We start from the raw sequence: 21,737 nt of genomic DNA, 5'->3' as shown, positions 1-21,737 counted from the left end.
TACTTCCGGGTTGTGAAAACATGCAGGAACAATAAACAACACTGCACTGCACTGGACTGTGAGTAAGCTTTACATGTTTACCAGCTTTGTAGGCATCCAAACGAAGTATAAACAGGGCTCTATGAAAACCAGTCTCTTTAGCTTTTCCCCAATTTTTACATAGATCAAGGTAAGCTGAAAAAACGGGCAATTAAAGCCATGCCCATAGTTATAAAATATAGGTATCCTAGGTAGGCATGTTCATAAAATTTTGAAATTTAATAAATTCATCTAAAATTGCTTTCATTCAAAAGAGAATCATTTAACTTAAAAAATGAGGGGTCAATCATGTATGTAGGCCTATAATTGGCAATGTTATGAGGAAAAGTATGCTCGCCTAAATGTCCCAAAATGGGCCAAATTGTGTGTCCCAGCATTATCAATGGCTTCCTATGTCATAACATGTGTGTATGTATTTTATGGCTAAATTTTTGAGCACGAAGGGCCATTTTACAAAACTTTCGCAAATGTTTCATGAAATGTGGCTTTCATTATTTGATAGTATTAAATATTATTCAAATGCAGATTTTCTAAAAATCATGCTACATTGGAGTTTTGAGGGTCAAAATCCATATTTTCTTCATTTTCCTATTGGATTACACAGTTAAGACAGGATCTTGGTGCACAAGTAAGCTTAATGAAGCCCGCCCTCACATGTTCAAAATGTGATCATGTCTATCCTAGGTGAATTCAAATTTGCCATCAAATTGCATCGTTTTATATATCAAATTAAAGCCCTTGAGTAAACTAAGCCAAAACTGAAAACCTTTTTTCATAGCACTTTCCGTAGCAAAGTTACATCTTGTCAAAGATTGACTTTCATCAAAAGATTCAGCTAGCAAAATTCCCCAAAAGCGGCATTTAAGGGTGTTTCTAGATCTTAGTCTCATGGCGATGGCAGCTTTTTTTAATGGAACTGCTATCAAAATCCCTCTAAAATTCCATGTGCGACTTGATTATCACCATAAAACATCATATATTTGTGTCAAGTGAAGTATAGAAAAAATATTTATGTAGGTTTCCTTCACCCACCTATTCTCGAAAAAAATTCAAATTTCTTTGTAAATATGCATTGTGTTGGGGCCCCGGTCTCGGCGAATTCGCTGACTAGTAAATGTGTTAACTAAGGTTTGCCTAGGTTACCTATAAAATATAATAACATTTCCATAAAAAATAGATTTAAAGGGGCATTTCGTGATCCACAGCCTCATCCCCCCACTTTTCCAAAAAAAGTTGAGATTTTTACACCACTGGATACCTCTGGCTACATAATGTTTATGTACCAAATATTTCTTGCAGATTAATTTGTTTAGCAAAAATATCGTGAAATTTGAATTTCGTTCTGGTGCACCAGAACGAAATTACAACACATTGTCTATGGAGCAGTGTATTTATACACATAATCATGCATAACTCGCAAAGCGCAAAATCGGAATCAACTGAAATTTTGGAAATAAGCTTTTTTCGTGGATATCTACTGAAAAAATGTCATAAAAAGAGGATGCTAGGATCACAAAATCAGGCCTCCTTTAAGGGGGTACTACACCCCTGCCCAATTTTGTGCCTGTTTTTGCATTTTTCTCAAAAATTATAGTGCATTGGTGACAAATAAGATATGTATATTATAGGGGAAAGGACTACAACAACTGCATTGGAAATTTAATTTCAGCACAGACAACAGTTGTGGAGTTACAGTCAAAAATGAGGGAGAACCAAGTTTTGATCAATAAATCAATAACTACTTGCCTTGAGTTGCTGACTTTTCAGTGCAGTACTTGTAGTCCTTGCCCCTATAATATACATATCTTACTTGTCCCCTATGCGCTATAATTGTTGAAAAAAATACAAAAATAGGCTCAAAATTGGCCAGGGGTGTAGTACCCCCTTAATATAAAGCAATTCCAATTGAATTGAATGAATGAACGCAGCTTTCAACAGCTGTACTCAATGCAACCGTGATCGTATTCGTATATCACATATATTTCAAACTACAACGTGAACGCACGACCTTGGACACGTCAATACATGGTTGGATTCGCTTCTGCGTTACTAACGCACAGACGCACACGCTGGCGTACATCGTGCAGTGTAGGCCTACGGGAAAAAAAACGTCACGTTATTGAAAGCTGCATTCATTCAATTGGAATTCCTACTATAGTATTTCTTTTCCATAAAATGTTTAATAGCTTTTACTGTCCCCTTTAATTTTGAGCCGGACAAATGAGAAAGAAAACTGAAATTTACTACCAGCGCAGATGTCGCCAATGCGTTTCACTCCTTCGGTTAAAAGTGCTACCACACGCCGTGTACGTACTGTGATGTGAACATCGTGTACATGCATTCGTCTAATATTTCCATCGTAATAATAAAAGATGGTTCCTGTGTTTTATTCAAAATCATGAATTTTGACAAAACTGCAGCACCTAATATCTTCCTCAGCAAATGTTACAATGTGGCTTCAAGACAGATCATTCATGCTGATATTTAAAGCAAAACATGATTGTAAATATTTAAAGTTTACGGTAGGCCTACTGAAAAAGCTGTAAAAATGAAGAAGAACGTACACGTGCGTAAAGAGTTAAGTATTACATGCTATACGTAGCCCCAGTTCCCGCACTTCGTGCATCTGCAGGTATTCATGCTTGTCGAAAATTTTGTGACATAAGGGGTGTTTTGATTGAAAAATTGAAAAAAAAGGGTATTTTCATCGAAATATCACTTCTCTTGCTTTACCCAGAGAAGAGGTAATATTTTATTATATCTTCTGTGGTTTTACGAAAATATTGTTTGCGTTTTAGCGAATATAGGGGTATTGTCAAAGGGCAAACAATTCGCAAAATTGCTAAAATAAGGGGTGTTTTCCCTGAAAATTTCGCGAAATGAGATGCAAAAGGTGGTGTTTTTAAAGTTCACCGACAAGCATGAATACCCACGGATGCACAGATTGCGGGGACCGCTTATGTAGCACAAAGCTAGGTTTCTTGCCTACATGTATAGACGAATCCAAATCCACGCATTCCAACACCTGACTAGCAGCCTTAAGTTGGGTAGCCGTCGGCTACAATGCACCCAAAATGTGAAATGATTTGGCCTTGGCGGAAATTTTAAACTGCATTCCATTACCCGTTTTACACCTTCCGCGAAAACACAGGTAGACAAAAGAATGATTTAAAGTTTACAACACAACACAATAGACCCTATAGTTCCCTTCGGCAAAACACACAGCTTCTACATGGTCTATTCGCTGTTGAAGTGACATAATAATCGGATTAACTACACCATATCAAACGCTACAAATGGATGTACTTCAGTACTTGCGAACAAAAGGACTATGTATGAATAGATCCGACGGGATTACCTGCGGAATTATCTCTATTGTATATATTATTCTATTAACCCTCCTCGCCCTTGCATCTTCTCTAGGTGTTGGCGGCTTTTATTTGCACAATGGGGCGCTCAAAACACTAGGTTGGTGCTAGCGGCTACCCAAAGATGGCCGACCAAATCCTGACCATGACTTGGCTCGTTGGATTCGTCTATATCTAGAGCTAGACTGCAGAGTTTTTACATAAATAAGAGAGGAACTAAATTTTATACTTTTTGAGCCAAAATATAACTTTTTCACCCTATATGATATTTGTGGGGTTTGTGGCACCCTGTATATCAACTTTAAGTTCAGAAATTGCATAATTATCTTCCTTATCACATTCAGCTTGTAGGTTTCTGACAAACCTGAGATGAATTACAATAATTTTTGTGTGAAAGCATGTTTATTTTTCTAATTTTGATCAGGTAACATGTTTTGCCCCGAAACATAAAACTTGGGTTATGAGACTATGCTTTCTACTGATAACAAAATATTAATTTTGATAGAGAAAAGTATATGTGTGTGTGGGTGGGGGGACTATACTTTATTTGGCGTATAATTGGTGCCCGTCACAAATTACGTACTAGTTAGGTTATAATTGTACAAGTCTTCACCAATTTTCAGCTGAACGTAAATACATAAGACTCTTTTTTTCAACAATTCCGTATGTAACTAGACATTTTTTGCTGTACCGGTATGTTACAGATTTGAAGACCTCTGTCCCCAGCTATGGCAACATTAGATGATAAGCTCCTTGGTGAGAAGTTGCAGTATTATTACAGTAGCAGCGAGGGAGAGAGCGGAGGCGAGGAAGATGATAGGGATGAAGGAGAAGGAAGAGAGAAATTACCTGGCAAAATGCCAAGTGTACAGCCCCACTGGAACCAGAATTTGCTGGGGACCAGCCACACATGTAGGTAGACTAGTTAAGTCTAGTGTAAATGAACAGGGGGAGACAAGTTGATGGCTTTGGGGCAGACAGATGTATCTCCATTTGCTATATCAATGATGATTGCATCTACATAGCCAAGTGCAAAAATGTATGTCCAATAACCAATCCCATCTGGCATTTATAGTAGGCTCAGAGACCTGTAATCCCCTAAAGCAGGGTTGTTGTACTATTTGTAGCTAGCTAAATTTTAGTGCCGGCTAGAATTAAAGTCATAATGTACGATCTTATAATATGAATTTGGTTAATTTTTTTCAAACCTGATTTTTTGGCATATTTGTAATGTTTACACATGTCACAACTTGCACCTAAATGGAATCAGCCAAATTGTTGTGTTTGTAGGTAAACAGAGCAAAGTTCGACATAAAGTCATAATTCAAGAAATTATGACTTTATGTCCGCCCATAGAACTGCGTGTTAAACGGCCAAAATAACAAGCAGTGTTTCTTTCATGTTACCTCGTTATTTCAGCTCAAAATGGACAGAAACCATTCCCGATCATTATTACTAGTATTATTTCAGCATTTTGAGTATATAATGACAAATTTAAAATTTGAAGGAAATCGTACATTAAGCCTTTAAAGAGAAAATTGAATCAGAATGCCAATTTCTTGACAGTAATGGCATTTGACAGCTGTTTTGAGGACAAGTTATCATTTTAGTGCTGGTCGGCAAAACCTATAATTCCCTTGAGTGCTGGTCGGTCAGGCTGAGTACTGGTTACTGCCGATTCTTGCAATCTTATTGCTTCTTATCCATGTGATATGACATGATATCACACACTTTAGCGATATATATGTCGACGCGATACTCAGACGCGCTTATTTGGACCAATCGGAGGTGCATAGCCCTAGGTAATTCCTTGTAAAATGTAGGTTTTCATTTGATTAAAATTTGGTATACTTAAGAATGAGAATAAAGGTATTGTTTTTAGCTACTGTTGTGCATCTATCATCTCATAATTATAACACACAACTTCATTATTTTTGGCGTAAAATTAAACAACTCGGCTTCGCCTCATTGTTTTACTTAAAATAATGATATCGCCCCTTTTTATATGAGACGATAGATGCACTCCAGCAGCTAAAACAATACCTTTATTCTTTAAACATCACCTAAGGCAAAGGAGATTGAATTAATACATAGATTGGTTCTAAATATTAAAACTCTTGAAATGAAGGGTGTGCCTAGATACCGTCAACCCTGGGGGCTGATAAGCTGCTGAATTATGCCCAAAATAGGATGATTTTCCCGTCTGGGGGGGCCTCTGGTTAGTGACAAGTGGGTATCATGTGAACAAAATTCATGTTAAATGGGGTATCTAAAACCGTTAATAGTTAATGATAATAATAATAACAATTGATGACCTCATGATGATATTTTTTTAACAATCCAGACTGGACCAAAAGGTGTCATAGAAGATTGGAGAAGATTTAAACAACTTGAAACAGAGAAAAGACAAGATCAGGATGTTGAAAGAAAGGCTTTGGAAAAGAAATTGGCCTTGACATGCAGGTCACACGTAAGTTTAAACTTTTGAATAAATATCAGGGTATTCCAGTTGAATACATACGTCCCCTATTAGAAGACATGGTCTTAATGGTCCACACAGGGAGTGTGAATTTCAAATGGGGTTACCTGAATGGGTGAATCCATTTGAACTCTACACCCTGTGGGTTTGAAATTATTAGGTTTTCTCTTCAATCGGGGATGTAGGGATTCCTCCATATATGGGGAGAACCTTGATCTGGCAACATACATGAATGGGAATTGAACCAGTCATTATAGCATTGTGTAAAGTTACATAATTCGTCCTTTCATGTCTATTGCCAGTTCGAGGCTTTTCTTGCATAAGGTAGAGCTGTGCAATGAAGCTTAGGGGTACTACACCCCTCGATAAATTTGTGTCTATTTTGCATTTTTCTCAAAAACTAATAACACAGTGGTAACAAAAATAATGTATATTATAGGGGCAAGGAGTCCAATTACTACACTGGAATTTCAGTGACCCAAGACAAGCGGTTTGTTATTTATGATAAGAAATAAGGTACCGCTAGGATGTACCTCATTTCCGATCATATATACTGAACTGCTTGTCTTGAGTCACTGAAATTTCAGTGTAGTAATTGGATTCCTTGCCCCAATAATATACATAACTTTTGTTACCAGTGTGTTATTATTTTTGAGAAAATGCAAAAATAGTCACAAATTTACCACAGGGGTGTAGTACCCCCTTAATGGAAGACATGATCTAAATCTTCCACACAGGGAGTACGATTTCAAATGGGGTTACCTGAATGTGTGACTTCATTTAAAATCTACACCCCCCTCTGTGAGAGATTAAGGTCATGTCTCCCATAGGGAGTGCATGGGGTTCAACTGGAATGGCCCATTCTATAAATAGCTTTGTAAAAAGTGCCATGTACCTGCACTAGCGTATGCATGAGTGACAACAGGGGTTGCAAGATACATGTATCTCACAGCCAGTTTTGAAAAGAGTAGGGTGTTAACTCCTGATTGTACCAACCCATCCTGGTGTTCAAATGGACCCTAATGGAAATAAGCTTCAATAGAGGCTTTCTTGGGTTATCCAGGGTTGTCAAAACCTGAACAAATAAAAAAAAACAACACCTGGCTTTGACCTGAATTGAGTTCGTGTAGCAGGGGCTGAGATTCACAGGGCTGAGAAGCCTTATCGATTGAGCTAACTTGACTGCCTATACATGAACATTGCAGTCAGTTTTAAAAAGAGTAGGGTGTTTGCCTGTGACTGTCCCATTCCATCCAGGTTTGTTCACGGGAGCCTTTTGCTATTTTGGTATCTTTCTGCGTAACTAGGAAGATCAAAATATATAAATAAAAAGTAATGTACATGTAATGCCTTCAAGGTGCTCGCAATTCCAGCCTTTGTATCGGGGCATGGAATAAGAATTTCCCATTTTGTATTTCTCAACCCAAGGGCTAAGTTGGGAGTAGCCTTTCTTGTCCTTGCTCTTTTTCTTCATTCTGTTTCTTTCTAGTTTTCTCTTCATATAGGCCAGCATGCTTACATAAGCTTTTAAGCTTGGCTTGAGCACTTTGCTTGAGCCTTGTCCCATCAGGACCCATGTGTATGTTCACCGGGAATGACTGGTTTTAACAAACAAATAACTATAATTTGAGCACCATTTAAAAGGTTACAGCCCCTACGGCCCCTAACTCTAACCCTACCCTCAACCCGAACCCAAACCATAGCCATAATCCTAGTCCTAGATAACCTAAGCTTATTTTCTTTTTGACATACCAAACCTTATTTTTGACATAGCGGACAGACACCATTTTAAGACAGTTTGGGTTTCTATCCTTCTAAAAAATGATTTTATTTTGTTTTCTTTACTTCAGTTAGATGATGAAAAAGAGAAAGAGGATGAGCTGAAGCTACTAGAGGTGGAGGATGTGTTTCTCAAGCAGTACTGGGAGCAGCGTAAGAAGGAGATGACACAAATACTTAGAGGACAAATGTAAGAAACCAGTTTGAATAGTTACATAGTTACCGGCAGGGGTGTCTATTCTTCTGTTATTCGCCCCCCAAAGGGGAGGGAATAATTCTTACCCTTTGGGGAAGACTTTTGAGTTTTGAAAAGAAGAAAAAAGAGGAAAAAATAACCACACACGCAAACAAGAAGAAATAGCTCAAACAGGATTAAAGACTTCCATGAAATTACCATCTGCAGAAGAATTTAACATTCTAAGGTCTACTTATCAAGTAAAATAAAGAGCCTAGAAGTGTTTTACCATCCTGAATCTGTCTTCACTTTGAACCATTAGTCTTTCCTTTGATGCAATGGATCAATATCCAGACTGTACCATATCTAGGGAAGAATTTGAGGTTTGTAGAGAAGACAGAATAAAACAAACTAGACATTTAAAGGAGTGTTTCGTGATCCTAGCATCCTCTTTTTATGACATTTTTCAGTACATATCCACGAAAAAAGCCTATTCCCAAAATTTTAGTTGATTCCGATTTTTGCGTTATGAAGTTATGCATGATTATGTGTATTACACTGCTCCATAGACAATGCGTTGTAATTTCGTTCTGGTGCACCAGAACGAAATTCAAATTTCACGATATCTTTGCAAAACGAATTAATCTGCAAGAAATATTTTGTACATAAACATTATGTAGCCAGAGGTTTCCAGTGATATAAAAATCTCAACTTTTTTTGAGAAAAGTGGGGGATGAGGCTGTGGATCACAAAATGCCCCTTTAAGGAGTAGATCAAAGTAAATGTAAATTATGACTTAAAATTTTGTGTCCATTTCTGTGGGATTCAAGATGGGGAAGAATTTGGGGAAGGATGTGGCCACAGTGTGTAACACAAAAGAATAAGTTCGATTTTCTGGAAGAAAAGACACCCCTGTTTACATGTGTTAGATCTTCATGCATTAGCCATTTTTTTCTTTGAAAGTTGAATACAGATCCAGATCATGTAAAAGGCTGGTCAGAAATTTCATAAATGTCCAATATCCTTGACTTTACTAGGGATTATCATAAAACTTTCAAGAAGGATATTTCTCATGGAAATTGATTTGTTTAAAAAAGTGATTATTTAACTTTAAAAATGTCAACCATGTCTGTATGTCAAAAATTATGGGCAAATGTTTCTTTTCAAATTCTGCGAACATTGTTGACAATGCCTTGCATTGACTTACTGTACAAAAAACCAAGTAATGCATCATTTTCATTACGGCGATCCATTTTACAAAAAAGCAATTTTATTATATGTAACTATCACTGCATGATGACTTCTGTATCAAGGATAAAGTACCAGCACCTTTTTGGCTTCATCTTCAAGTGTCTGGTGTCCAAATTTCAAATTTTTGTATTACTCTAATTACAGTGGTCGCAACTTTGAGTTGACGGAGGCCCTCAGTAGTAAGCATTGTAGACATGCCTAACTTTACACATTACAGTTCTCATAGTCCTGTGTGCAAGTGACTGATTCATTCACATGTATTTTTCTTTGCTAACAGGCCATCATTCGGAAAAGTGATAACATTAAGGAGGGATGCTTATGTGGATGCCATTGATAAAGAAAACAAACATGTCACAATTATGGTTCATGTATCTAGTTCAGTAAGTATATCAATAAGAATGCAATCACGGGTCCATTCCACTAAACTTTACGAAGCTTTGTAATTGTTCATAACTTACAACGAGTCGTAAGTTCCATTACACTAAACCAACAACAGTACCCTTCGTAAATATAAGTAATTGGGGATTTACTGCAGGGACCCTTTGTAAAGTTACGTCTTGTATTAGATATTCATAACTTAACCAACGGTTGAGTTACGAAGGGTTAAAAGTTTTGTGAAATGGACCCCAGGCCTATTAAACAAAATTGTTATATCGGTGTAACGTTGAACGACTGTAATTTTGAACATGTGGTGCTGTGTTCAAATGGGTACCAGGTGTAGTATTGAAAAAAGAAGTGATGGAATATTGTGAAAACATAGCATTTTTGCAAAGTGGCACTTTTCATGAATACAGAACATTATTCACTGCTTATAAGGGGTGGGGTATGAACCTTTGGACAGTATTTATTGTGGGACATTGGAGCACATCAGACATTGAATTGCATTCTGAATACGAAGAATGTCCTTCTGATATCAAATAATTTTGATTTTTTGAAATTCGCAATGTAATACACATTTTATGGCAAATTATTAAAATTGATATTTTAATATTTAACAGTACCAAGTAAACTTTATAAATCTGATAATATGTACTTAAAGTGTATGTAGGTGGGATGAAAGCCGACGATCAATTGAAAATTTTGACCTTTCAGTATTGACGAAAATCCATATCTTCAATATGAAAGGTCAAAATTTTCAATTGATCGTCAGCTTTTCCATTATCATTAGATTTATAAAATGTACTTTGAGGACTGTTATATATCAAAAATGTGAAAAATATCAAATTTTAATATTTTGTCATAAAATTTGTATTATATCGTGAATTTCAAAAAATGAAAATTATTTGATATCAGACAGACATTCTTCGTATTCAGAATGCAATTCGATATGTCTGATGTGCTCTCATGTCCCACAAAAAATACTGTCGAAACGCTCAAACCGCTCATTCCAGATCCCGTCATACATGCACCTCTGTTGTTATGCATTTTATATAACATAAAAGCTATATAGACAAGAGATATATCCCAGCTGACCCACCCTATTTTTTTAGCTGTGTATGCAGGAAAGGTGTATGCTAATACAATTTTAAAGGACAAGTAGAAGAAAAAAACAAAACAAATTTGCTCATTACAGCAATAGGCCTGATTGATAGACCAATTACCAGTCGTGGAAAACTCATTAGTAATGTATATGTCGCATATTTACTCCTTCAGCATACATCTTTTTCCCACTCATCATCTACTTACATGTATGTGTAGTGTACAAAATAAGTCAAAATCTTCAAGGGCCATTTGAAAGCTACTGGGCCTCATCAATTTTCATAAGCTCAAGCTCAAATAGTAAAATTTTATTTTTATACTGATCTACATTTGGTAAAACTTAATAAGACTTCAGAGTTCAGACTCTCAAAACAAAAGGTAATGCCATGGATTGATGTTTACATCAGCAGTACATGTAAGTCTGTTGTCTGACTTAGGTGACAAAATGTCATGCCCCATGCAGGCTGGCTGGCAGGCAGGGTAGTGTATATTGGCAGACCTGCAGTGATTTTCACTTGCTTTTAGCCTGGAGGCTCACCTTGTTTTGAACACTGCCTATGTGCCACATCTGTGATTGGGAAGAGATGTTTTAACCTAAATACTCCTGGAAGAGTCTGGGGGATTTCATAGAAACTGAGGCAGTTGTGAATAAAAGAATCCACCTATGATAGGTGAAATGTAGCATACTCACTACTCAGTCACATATTTTGTGATGACGAACTCATAATGACATTGAAACACAACACATATTGGGCAGAGAGTCTTAAAGAAAGCAACAGAAAGGGTTGCAACAAAAGACAGAGGAAGAGCCGAAATAGGGAGGGTGCATACTGCATAGGGCACGCTAGTGTTATGAGTCGTACTGACTCAAGGCCTAAATCACCTTTTACCCAAATTCAAATGAATGCAAAACACAAATACACTGTTTGATTAAGCTAACAAAATCTAAGTCTTTAATTGAAAGTAAAATATGATTGGTACAATATATATATATATATATATGACAACAAATGCACAAACAATACAATCAAATATAAACACTCTTTTTAACTAATTAGTACTTAGCCAGCATTCTTTGTCTTGATGGTAATAGAGTTCTTGAAATGTTCTGGACGACTGATGTAAATATCCTTATTCACTTGTCTTGCGAAAATCAGCGAAGTCCATTGTACACTTGCATTGATAAATATCCTTGCAAATAAAATCATCACACAAAAATGGTGTTGCTTTCTCCAAACACTTAACTCCTTGCGCTGCACAGCGTCATCATCCCTATATCTTTGTGTCAAAAATTGCTGTGATAGTACAACAAATTCTCTCGTTTTTCAACAACTACACTACGCATGGCGATTTTGTTCGAGATAGGCCGAGCGACTCAGGCTAAGCATACCATTTACACGATATGAGATACCACAGAGTTTCTATTCTACTTTTTTTACACTTTTGCATGCTCAGTACCCCATATGATGTTGCCATTACAAGAAAATTTGATTTGTTGTCAGGTAAAACCCAGGTTTTGTTTTCAATACACTAACTGGAAATTCAATACACTTATCATGGCGATTGCTGTTTGCTGTGGATATATTTTACTGCATTTTCAGTGTAACAATTTTTAAATCGTACGTTAAAAATGTGATATATTCAACTGTTTGAGAATTACAATCATATAAAGGAACATGTATAGCCCATTCAGCTCATATCCACATGCTGTATAGAAATCATAAATCTATAATACAATGCACATATCGAGACACTATGCAACTTTATTTATCTGCGTCAATAATAGAATATTGATTTCAATAGAATTGAATACATCTCTAAATTTTGAGTTTGTACTTCACCACTGAGCGATCTAGCGATCGATTTCTAGCCAATCAGATAGGACTTTTTTTGCGTTCGGTGAAATACCAATCGCCCGTCGTTCACCAACGGAGTGGGGGCAACTTAGACAGGGTGAGTCAAAAAAACTGCAATAGACCAAAGAATCAATATTTATGTAAGAACCAAGTCAAACTTGTTCCAAATCTAATACACAGAGTGGACTGACGTACATATTTTAGATGTCTCTTGGACAAATATTAAAATTAGGTAGCGCTATAAAATGTGTCATAAAAACAAAACGGTAAATGCCATTTCCTTAATTTTTTCACACAAAGTCACTGATAGATATACCATATATAAAATGCTTTGAAACCTAAAAGGTTCAACTCGGTTCTTAAATAAAAATGGCTTCTTTTCTCTATTGCACTTTTTTTGACTCACCCTGGATGACCAATTTAGCATCGATTCCAAGCAAGCAATGAAAGTCGAAAATTGTGCGCGCTTCGTGCGCATTTCACCACAAAATCACTTGAAAGAACATTTTAAGACAGTATTCAACTTCTAGTAACCAAAATTAATTAGTGGTAGGCCTTATTTGTCCAAAATTTTGCACGCTCCGCGCGCAATTGTTTCAAGAATGGGGGGGGGGGACGTCTAAGATATTCTCGGGTGGGGGGTAGGGTGCCAATTTTGTTTCTTGCCCCGGGCGCTACCAACCCTAGTTACGCCACTGTGATGCAGTCCCCACTTTAGACAGATGTGTTGTTTCATAAACCAGACTTCAGCAAGTCGACAGAAGAATATTATATTCCTTACTTGGAAGAGAAATCTAGATCTTCTCCGACACTACTGGCAAACAGTAGTACATTGACTACATAAAATATTTCTGGTTCGAAATTTCCTTTCTTTGAAGGCAAATGGACTGTAAGTACACTATTACTAGCCCAAAACCACATTTAACTGTGAAAAATTATGTTTATATTCTCTTTATATACCAACTACCAAGCACTGGGAACAAGGGTGAAAATAAGAGAGCTTGAACCAGGGGCCACTTTGGCAAAAAAAAGTGACCCCTGGTTCACCAAGATTTGAAGAAACCAAGGGCCACTTCCATTTACCAAGGGGCCAATAAAAATAAAGATATGCTGGATGGATTAAATAAGCACTACTTGCTTTGAATTTGATACTTTTTGGTTCACTATGTTTTGTGAGAAAAGTGTCCACTGGTCAACTACAAATGAGATGGAACCAGGGGCCATTGCAGAGTTTCTGGGGGCCAAACGGCTCCCGTCTCCCGCTTTATTTTGCCCTTGACTGGGAAGTATTAAGTATTAATAGCCAATTGCTATTTTCACAAGATATGTAATCTGGGGAAATCCCAAGTCTTAATTATAACATTAACCTTTCACATGACATCACTTCCTGAGGGCAATCCCATGACATCTTCACTTTACAATCTCAGTGGGTTTTCCAAATATTCCAAGTTAGATATGATTCAATTTGTTTTGCTCAATTTGAGAGGGGAATTCCCCCCCAAATGTCATCGCTCATGTAATTTTTGTAAACAAAGATAAACAATTATTTAACCAATTATAGCCCTTGTCTTGGGAAATACATTAGATTCACTTTTGGTGGCAAAATGTTTCTTTAATGAGTAGGGTAGAGACTAAAGTGCTTACATTTCATGTAAACATGAAACCTTAATTTGTGAAGAGCTGTACAGATAACTATCATACTGCCCTCTATTGATATTCTGAACGTATGGCTTGTTTAGTTTAGCAAATTGAGGTATATTTGCATACATGTTTGTAATCAAATATGGACACTGAACTCTGCACCTGTTCAGGTGGACACATGTCATATGGTGAAGGGCGTAGACAACCAAATAACTTCTCCATTGAAAAGCACGTAAAAATCAACTTTTTAAGCGGCTTTTTCTACCAGGCGTGACAATATTTTTTCGCTTTTTAACGTCATACCTGTATTAATTAAGGACTGAAATTTCATTTAAGCTTTAATTTTGGGGAACTTTATAGATTCATTTTTTATTAAAAAATGTTGAAAAGCGAAGTCGCTATTTCAACGCCAAAACTGGCATTAAAACTTGTTCCGTTAGCAGTAATTCGGACAGGGCTACTTTTCTTGTGAAATCTATTTTAGTCATTACTAGGTTAGCATCTTTCATTTAAATCAGAACATCAATTTTAATTCCATGCATTTCAATATTTGGGGATTAAATGTGTGGGCGTGTGTGTGCATGTGTTTTTTTTTGGGGGGGGAGGGATGTTTTATGTTTATTCATCAAGAACAGGAAAGTCTTCATTAAAACCATCATGCTATTGTTGTATTGTTGCCATCGAGTTTTGGAATAACATATCAACATTAATTTTGATTTTAGGTTGTAAGATGTGTTGCATCATAATTATTTGAAATTACAGTATCATACATTATTACACATTATATTCTCAAAATGCTCATAACGCCTGAATGGCAGCCCCTGTTTGGGGGTGGGGTGGGGCGGGGAGTTGGTGGCTGGATGTTTGTATGAAGGAGTTTGACTTTCTTGGTCAAGATATACTTAATCTTCATAAAAATCTGGTCATACCAAACAAAGAATAAACTTTAGGCAAATTTCACTGGTGTTGTTTTTTAAATAGGGGCCATTTAGAGACCCCCTTCTACACCCCACCCCCATATTGTTACCACATCAAATATAAAAGGCTTATTTAAATAAGTGGGTTCAATCTTGGCATTAAAAAGAGTGTACTTTATACTATTTTGTGTTTAAGCGTAACTTAGGGTATGTTTTCCTTTAAAATGGATCCCCCCTGAAATAGGGGTCATTTAGAGACCCCCCTACTACTCTTCCACCCTCCAGATTGTTACCACATCAAATATGTTGGGCTTAATTTACTAATTGGGTGTACACTATGAGATTTATAAGAGTTTGCTCTACACTATTGTGTTTAAACGTAACTTATGATATTTTATCCTTAAAAAATGGACCCCCCGGAAAGAACCCCCCTTTTGTGGGAGCCTGTTCAGGATAGGGGCTTGTTACGTCAAGATATTCTTATTCCTCATGAAATTCTGATCTAGAAAAACCATATGGGATAAGTTTACGCTCCAAGTGACACCTAGCTCATCTACAGCCTGGTCTACAGGCCATGGTGCAGCTATAATGCGATAGTCGTTTTAGTTTAGTGTATTTTGTGTTTACATGTCTGGTGAAATTGATTTGAATTTCTTTTGGGTTTGATGCTTTTGTCTGGTTCACATTCCAAAAATATTATGAACATTTCTAAGTAAAATATAAATTGTCATGTTTTTTGGTCGTGCATTAAAAAATAGTTTAAATACTTTTGTCTTGTTGCTTGAGAAATTAGGAAAATCGATGCACTTGCATTGGGCGCATCCAGATATTTTTGGCCCACCCCCTAAAGAAGACATGGGAAAATCTTAATCTTTTTTAAGATCTGACCTCGTAAACAATGAGGTCAGATCATAGCCAGCAGTAGTGCATAGAGTATCATGCCTACGGATTTCATCACAGTCTTACCTTTAGCACGCTGGTAAGCAGCGTTTGAGATAGTGTTAATCGATAGTCGATAACCGATAATCAATGATCAATCAGCTATGAATATTTAATTGGATTCTAAAAATAATGATCACGGACTCTCATGTTCAAATGTGTGTGTGTGGGTTTGGGGGGGGTGGTGTATACCCCCCTCGCATGTTGGTGCTAGCAATTGCTGAGGGCGGCTTTTTACCCTAAAGAAGACATGGGAAAACGCAATCTTATTGGGAATCCCATGTCTTCTTTAGGGTAGGTGCCGTTAATTTCTGGAATAGCCCATTGGATGGGATGTGATCAATGCTTGTCCAATGCAAGACTAGCCCCTGTGGGGCTTGTGCATTAGACACATCAACATCTCGGAGTTTATGCATAGATTTGTCAGATTTTTCTCTCAATATGTAAGGGTACAAAAAATTGTTTTCTGAAGGGTATGCATATTTCTTTCTTTATTTGAACAGTTTAACCTCATTTCAATTCTTATTTTATATGAAATATCTAGAACAATGGTAAAATAAATAGAAAGGGGGAAAATATTTGTCTCATAAAGCTTGTTTACAAGAGAGATGAAATACACAACCACCCACCAGTTCCAAGTACAGGGCAATAAAAACAGAAATACAAAAAAAAAATCTAACCGGGGTGGGGGGGTGGGATGTTTTTAACACTGGTTTGGGTTGGGATGGGACTTGATATGATATCAATTTCTTGGAAAATTTGTGCAAATTTTGCTAAAGCTATGACAAATTGGCACTTTTTCGAGAACATTTTGAAAAAACATCCTTTCTTTCAAATTTCCATTAACAATTGAGGGCTCTCAATAGATCTAATTGGCTGGAAATGCACCCAAGTTTAAACTAAATGTTGAAATCGTAGATATTCTGTAAAGATAAGGGGTGGGGAAGGGGAGAGTGTAAGCTAAATGTGCACTCTCATTACACAAGTATAATGCAGAACTATAACATAGTTAGCTCTGGTGAGTGGGTGCTTTTAACGCCAACGTGTATAGCAAGCTATTGGGCCCATTACGTATTGCGGCAACGCGTTGCTTTCAATAAACAACGCGTTGTTAAACCAACCAATAGGAACAAAGCTTTTGGCAACGCGTTGCTTTCCAAAGCAACGCGTTGTTTAAAGATGCCAAAAGCAACGCGTTGCTTTCATTTTAGAGCGTGTTGCAAAGAGCACCAATCACAGCGAATCTTATAGAAGACTCGGTCGTCGATGATACCACGTGGTTTCTATGCTTTCTGTATTCATTGTTTCCCTTATACTAATCCTAAATTTATGCATAGGCCTATATTAATTGGAACACACGCATGGTAGGGATATTGATAATTATATCAGTGATTTTAAGTCTATGTACTACATGTACATCATAACATATTCATAACCGGGCCTATGATCCAAGATAAAAACAACAACGGACAATGGCTTGACCTTCGCCACTTCGCCTTATACATACAGCGATTTCGTGTAGTGACCCGTTGGAGCATGGTTGGAGTGACCTTCCTCGCCGTCAACTACACAGCATATTACATATACTAGTATTTACTACATGGGGTATACCTGGGTTAAACATGAAAACATGACCGGTGCTGTTCAAATGGCAATGCTTTATTTTTCCACACGTACTGAACATGTATACTTATTAAATGTCCATTAAGTGATGAAGGCAGTGATCCTAAACTATTCTCCCCGCTTACATATGATGATGCAGATCAATGTATGTACATACAACTATTAATCATCAGAAACATCGAAGTCAACAGCTCTTGAAAGCGTTGAGATGATTGGCCAACCTAAACAACGCGTTGCCGACCTAGTGAGTTGATCAATGAAAACAACGCATTGCTTTGGAAGCAATGCGTTGTTTTCGAAGGCAACGCGTTGCCAAAAGCTCCCTTTCTATTGGCTGATTTAACAACACGTTGCTTATTGAAAGCAACGCGTTGCCGCAATACGTAATGGGCCCAATGGCTTGCTATAAACGTGTGGCAACAACTTTCTGCCAGGTCTATGTATGGAAACTCAACATCGCGGATTTAAGAACATGCAAAGAAGTTTGAAAGTCGGCAAAGCGCAAAATATTACACACATGAAAATTGCCACTTATACAGTGCTTGATTCTAGACAAGGTATCTTATACTTCCCATAATGCATTTCTCTCACTTCAATTTCCTGTACTGATTTGTAGTGCCACAGGGGTCGATAGTGACAAAAATACCTGACTGAACAGAGCACATCCAGATCTTGCAAAATATGTTTTTTTTCGTGACTGTAGACCCATGATTAGCCAGTCTATTCACAATATGAAAACAAAGGGTCTATAAATGAAGAATTGAATTTTGTTCACAACACATAAACTTTATGTGTTGTGAACAACAAAAGTTCAAAGGGAACCTGTACAAAATTTGATAAAATGAAGTGATGTATCATGTTGCAAAAAGGATCAGGGATAAGGTGAGCTCATAAATTTCAAGGGTCCAATTGATTTGTTCAGGATCCTTTAAGCCCTGCAAAACCCAAACCCAAGGGGTCCAATGAGAATTTTAAGGGGTTCGAAGTTCTGAACTTTGAAAGTTGTAAAATCTTCTTGTAAAAGCATTTTGTTTGTCGTGCGCAACCAGGAGAAGATGTTAAGGGGGTTCGAAACGATGTTTCTGGAAAACAGAAACTGAATTTTGAACCATTTGAATAGATTGAATAAGTTAAGCTAAATACACTGAGCAAAATAGTTTTTGTTTGAAGGAAATCGGACATACGGTTGTCAAGATATGCATGTTTTTAGTTTCTTTGTATTCTATTGTTTTTGCCAATATATTGATGAAGTTAATGAGGAAAATTGGCAAAATGTGCTCATGAATATTCATATTTGCCAATATTATACCAATATCTTATGAATAAACCGCCATACTACTTTTATTTTATATGGTTTTGACATGAAACTTTGCCAATGTGTTTCTATGGCCTAAAACATTACCATGTGATTTTCCCGCCCATCTAATTTGCATATTTGCATAATTAATTAGCATTATACTTAAGGCTAATTAATTATGCAAATATGCAAAATAGATGGGCGGGAAAAGCACATATTAAAGGTTTAGGTCATAGAGACACATTGGCAAAGTTTCAGGTCAAAATTCTTAAAGGTAAAAGTAGTATGAAGGTTTATTCATAAAATATTGGGAAAATATTAAAAAAAAATTAATAATGAGCACATTTTGCCAATTTTCTTCATTAACTTCATCAATATATTGGCAAAAACAATAGAATACAAAGAATCTTTCAACAGCAATATCTCAAAAACCGTTTGTCCGATTTGGCTCAAATTTTAGAATTAAGATTAATTTGCATATCTCTCTGCAAAAAGTCTATTTTAATCTCAATCAGAGCAACTTGATTTTGCCTTTCGTACCACCTTAACTTATCACGATCGATATTGTTATTGTATTGACTGGTTATTTTCATGATTTTCGAACGTTCTATTCTGAAGTTTTCTTGGGTTGTCTGTGTCATAATTGGTCCCTGACAATGACAAAATTTTATTATGAGGAACTCAGCAAAGGATTTACATAGTTTAAGCTTCTGTGCAGCATAAAATTGAAGGTGTCCCTACAGTTTTGATCGGACCCATTGGTCAATTTCAACTTGTAATTAAAGGGGTCCAAACTGTCCAAAACAAAAAAGTAAGGGGTCTGAGGATGCGCAAACATGCAAGAATGCAACCCCTGCAAAGGATTCTGGGAATGGTAAGATATCTTCTATGACTTCATTCCTTGGCATAAGAAAATTTTGCACATTGTAAGCTACGCATCTAGAGAGTTATATAATACATTTCAGTTTACAAAGCACTTATTTCATTAGGAGGTGAAAATTTATTGCTTCAATCTTCGAAGCAAATAATAAAATTGTGGAAACCCAGAAGGAAATAATGGATATTTGTGTGGGTTATATAACTTCTATTACAAAGTTAAAAATAGCGATTTCATCTTATTGGAAAACCTGGCAGGAATGACAATGGGTGACCTTTTAAGTTGTAATATCGATAGCAAGGGTTATGATGCTGCTGTTACTCTTGCGGGCAAAAAGAACAATTGATTTGTGTAATGTAATGGGAAGGATCATAAAGTGCATCTACTTGTTATTTAAGGTTGGTCTTAACTCTAACTGAACCAGGTCTCACTAAATCTCACTATTAAAACCACTGCTTGTGCATGCATTGCACGTGATGCGATGACACAATCAGTCTAAGCCATTATATACCCAGGGAATCGCTGGCCGGGCTAGCGTCACCCGTGTGGCTACAGTTTGGTGATCGTCTGCGTGGCATGCAAGGGATCCGAGGTTTGAATCTTGGGGGTACCAATTTTGTTCATCTTCTCTCCTTTTTCTTTTTGTCAGTTTTTTCTTTCCCTTCAGATAGCAAAAAACCATGGGTTCAGTTAGGGTTATCCCTGAAAAAACTTTTGGGCCTCATAACTGCTAAATTGCTGGACTATATTAAAGTATAGCGCTCATTCTACAAAATCCGGTGCCAATAGCCTTTTTTCCATTCTTTGGTCCACAAACACTTTTTGGAGCATTTAGGGCATCAAATATGTTGTTTTTCTGGTAGAACTCAACGAGATCTACATGGACATATATAGTTTTCCCATACTTTAAATGCTTTCTTCAGCCTGATTAACCCTTGCAAAGGCTCAAAAATCGCTAAAAATGCATTTCCACTGCTCAAGTGTCACATGTAACCCTGAATATTTTCTTTGAATAAATGCGATTTCTTTACACATTTGTTGTTTTTTAATTAGATAACGCACCATCATATTGTTTATCAACATTATTTTTAGTGATTTAAGCGTCTTTGTGTAATTCTAAAATAAATTGCACTTTCCACCAAAACGCTGTGAGCTACGTTACCCCTTTTTAACACACGTTCTTGGAAAGAAGTAAAACAAAGGTATCAATGTAATTTGCGGTTTTTGAAAGGAAACACTCATAGGTTTTTAAAAATCACAGTAAAAATCGTGATGCTGTAGCATTTTTGGCATAGAAATGTTGTAAACATTGAAATTTCGACCGACCATGTTAAGATTGGTGAGCTACGTTACCAGGATTCTATAGTATGCACTTGTATTACATGGACTTCCTAATAATATGTGAAAGCTACTAGTGGTCGAACCCCATTTATATTAGAATTAACCGACATAACGTTCTAACGTTCGCAAATCACATTAAAAACATTAAAAACCAGTGAACTACGTTACTGTGAGCTACGTTACACACTACGCATCTTCAAAACTTCTATGAAATGGTGAAATCTGTTTTACATTTCACTCAAGTGATCTTTAGTTTGCTTTTTATGACCTTGGATTGAGTAAAACCAGCCCATTTTGTAGTCGGTAACGTAGCTCACATTACATTGAGTTTTAGTGTTAAAAAACATCATGACTTCCTGAAAGAAAAATATGCAAGTGGTGTTGGCAATTTTTTACATCTGAAAGTAGTGATACATTTACTCTTAAAAACACAAAAAGCAGGTCTTTTTGAACAACTTTTATTTTTTCTATTTTTTAAGTGGATTGGCACCGGATTTTGTAGAATGAGCGATAGGCCTATATATTTTGAATGGCAAAGACTTGACAAATCCATCTGTTAGGTCAAATTTGGGCAAAAATGAGAAATTTTCACCAAAAGTGGTAGAAAAATTTTGCAAAAAAAAAAAACTATTAAAAAGGCTGATTTTCCCCAAAGTTGATCATTTTTTTAAAAACT

At 36.6% G+C, this 21,737-nt stretch overlaps 1 protein-coding gene across 1 annotated transcript in view; it reads left to right on the top strand.

The window, feature by feature from the left end:
- The first annotated feature begins 11 nt into the window (after positions 1 to 11).
- LOC140147040 (phosducin-like protein) overlaps positions 12 to 21,737 on the top strand; it is a 113,389-nt gene continuing 91,663 nt past the window's right edge. The window contains exons 1-6 of the mRNA XM_072168813.1: positions 12 to 169; positions 4,112 to 4,319; positions 4,433 to 4,446; positions 5,752 to 5,877; positions 7,737 to 7,855; positions 9,369 to 9,471. Of these exons, the coding sequence (XP_072024914.1) occupies positions 4,136 to 4,319; positions 4,433 to 4,446; positions 5,752 to 5,877; positions 7,737 to 7,855; positions 9,369 to 9,471 (546 nt within the window). The 5' untranslated portion in view covers positions 12 to 169; positions 4,112 to 4,135. The remainder of the gene's footprint in view (positions 170 to 4,111; positions 4,320 to 4,432; positions 4,447 to 5,751; positions 5,878 to 7,736; positions 7,856 to 9,368; positions 9,472 to 21,737) is intronic.

Source organism: Amphiura filiformis, chromosome 3 (genome assembly GCF_039555335.1).
Source record: "Amphiura filiformis chromosome 3, Afil_fr2py, whole genome shotgun sequence".
Classification (NCBI taxonomy): Eukaryota; Metazoa; Echinodermata; class Ophiuroidea; order Amphilepidida; family Amphiuridae; genus Amphiura; species Amphiura filiformis.
The sequence above is the reverse complement of the archived record's forward strand: the minus strand, read 5'-3'. Positions and strand labels throughout refer to the sequence as shown.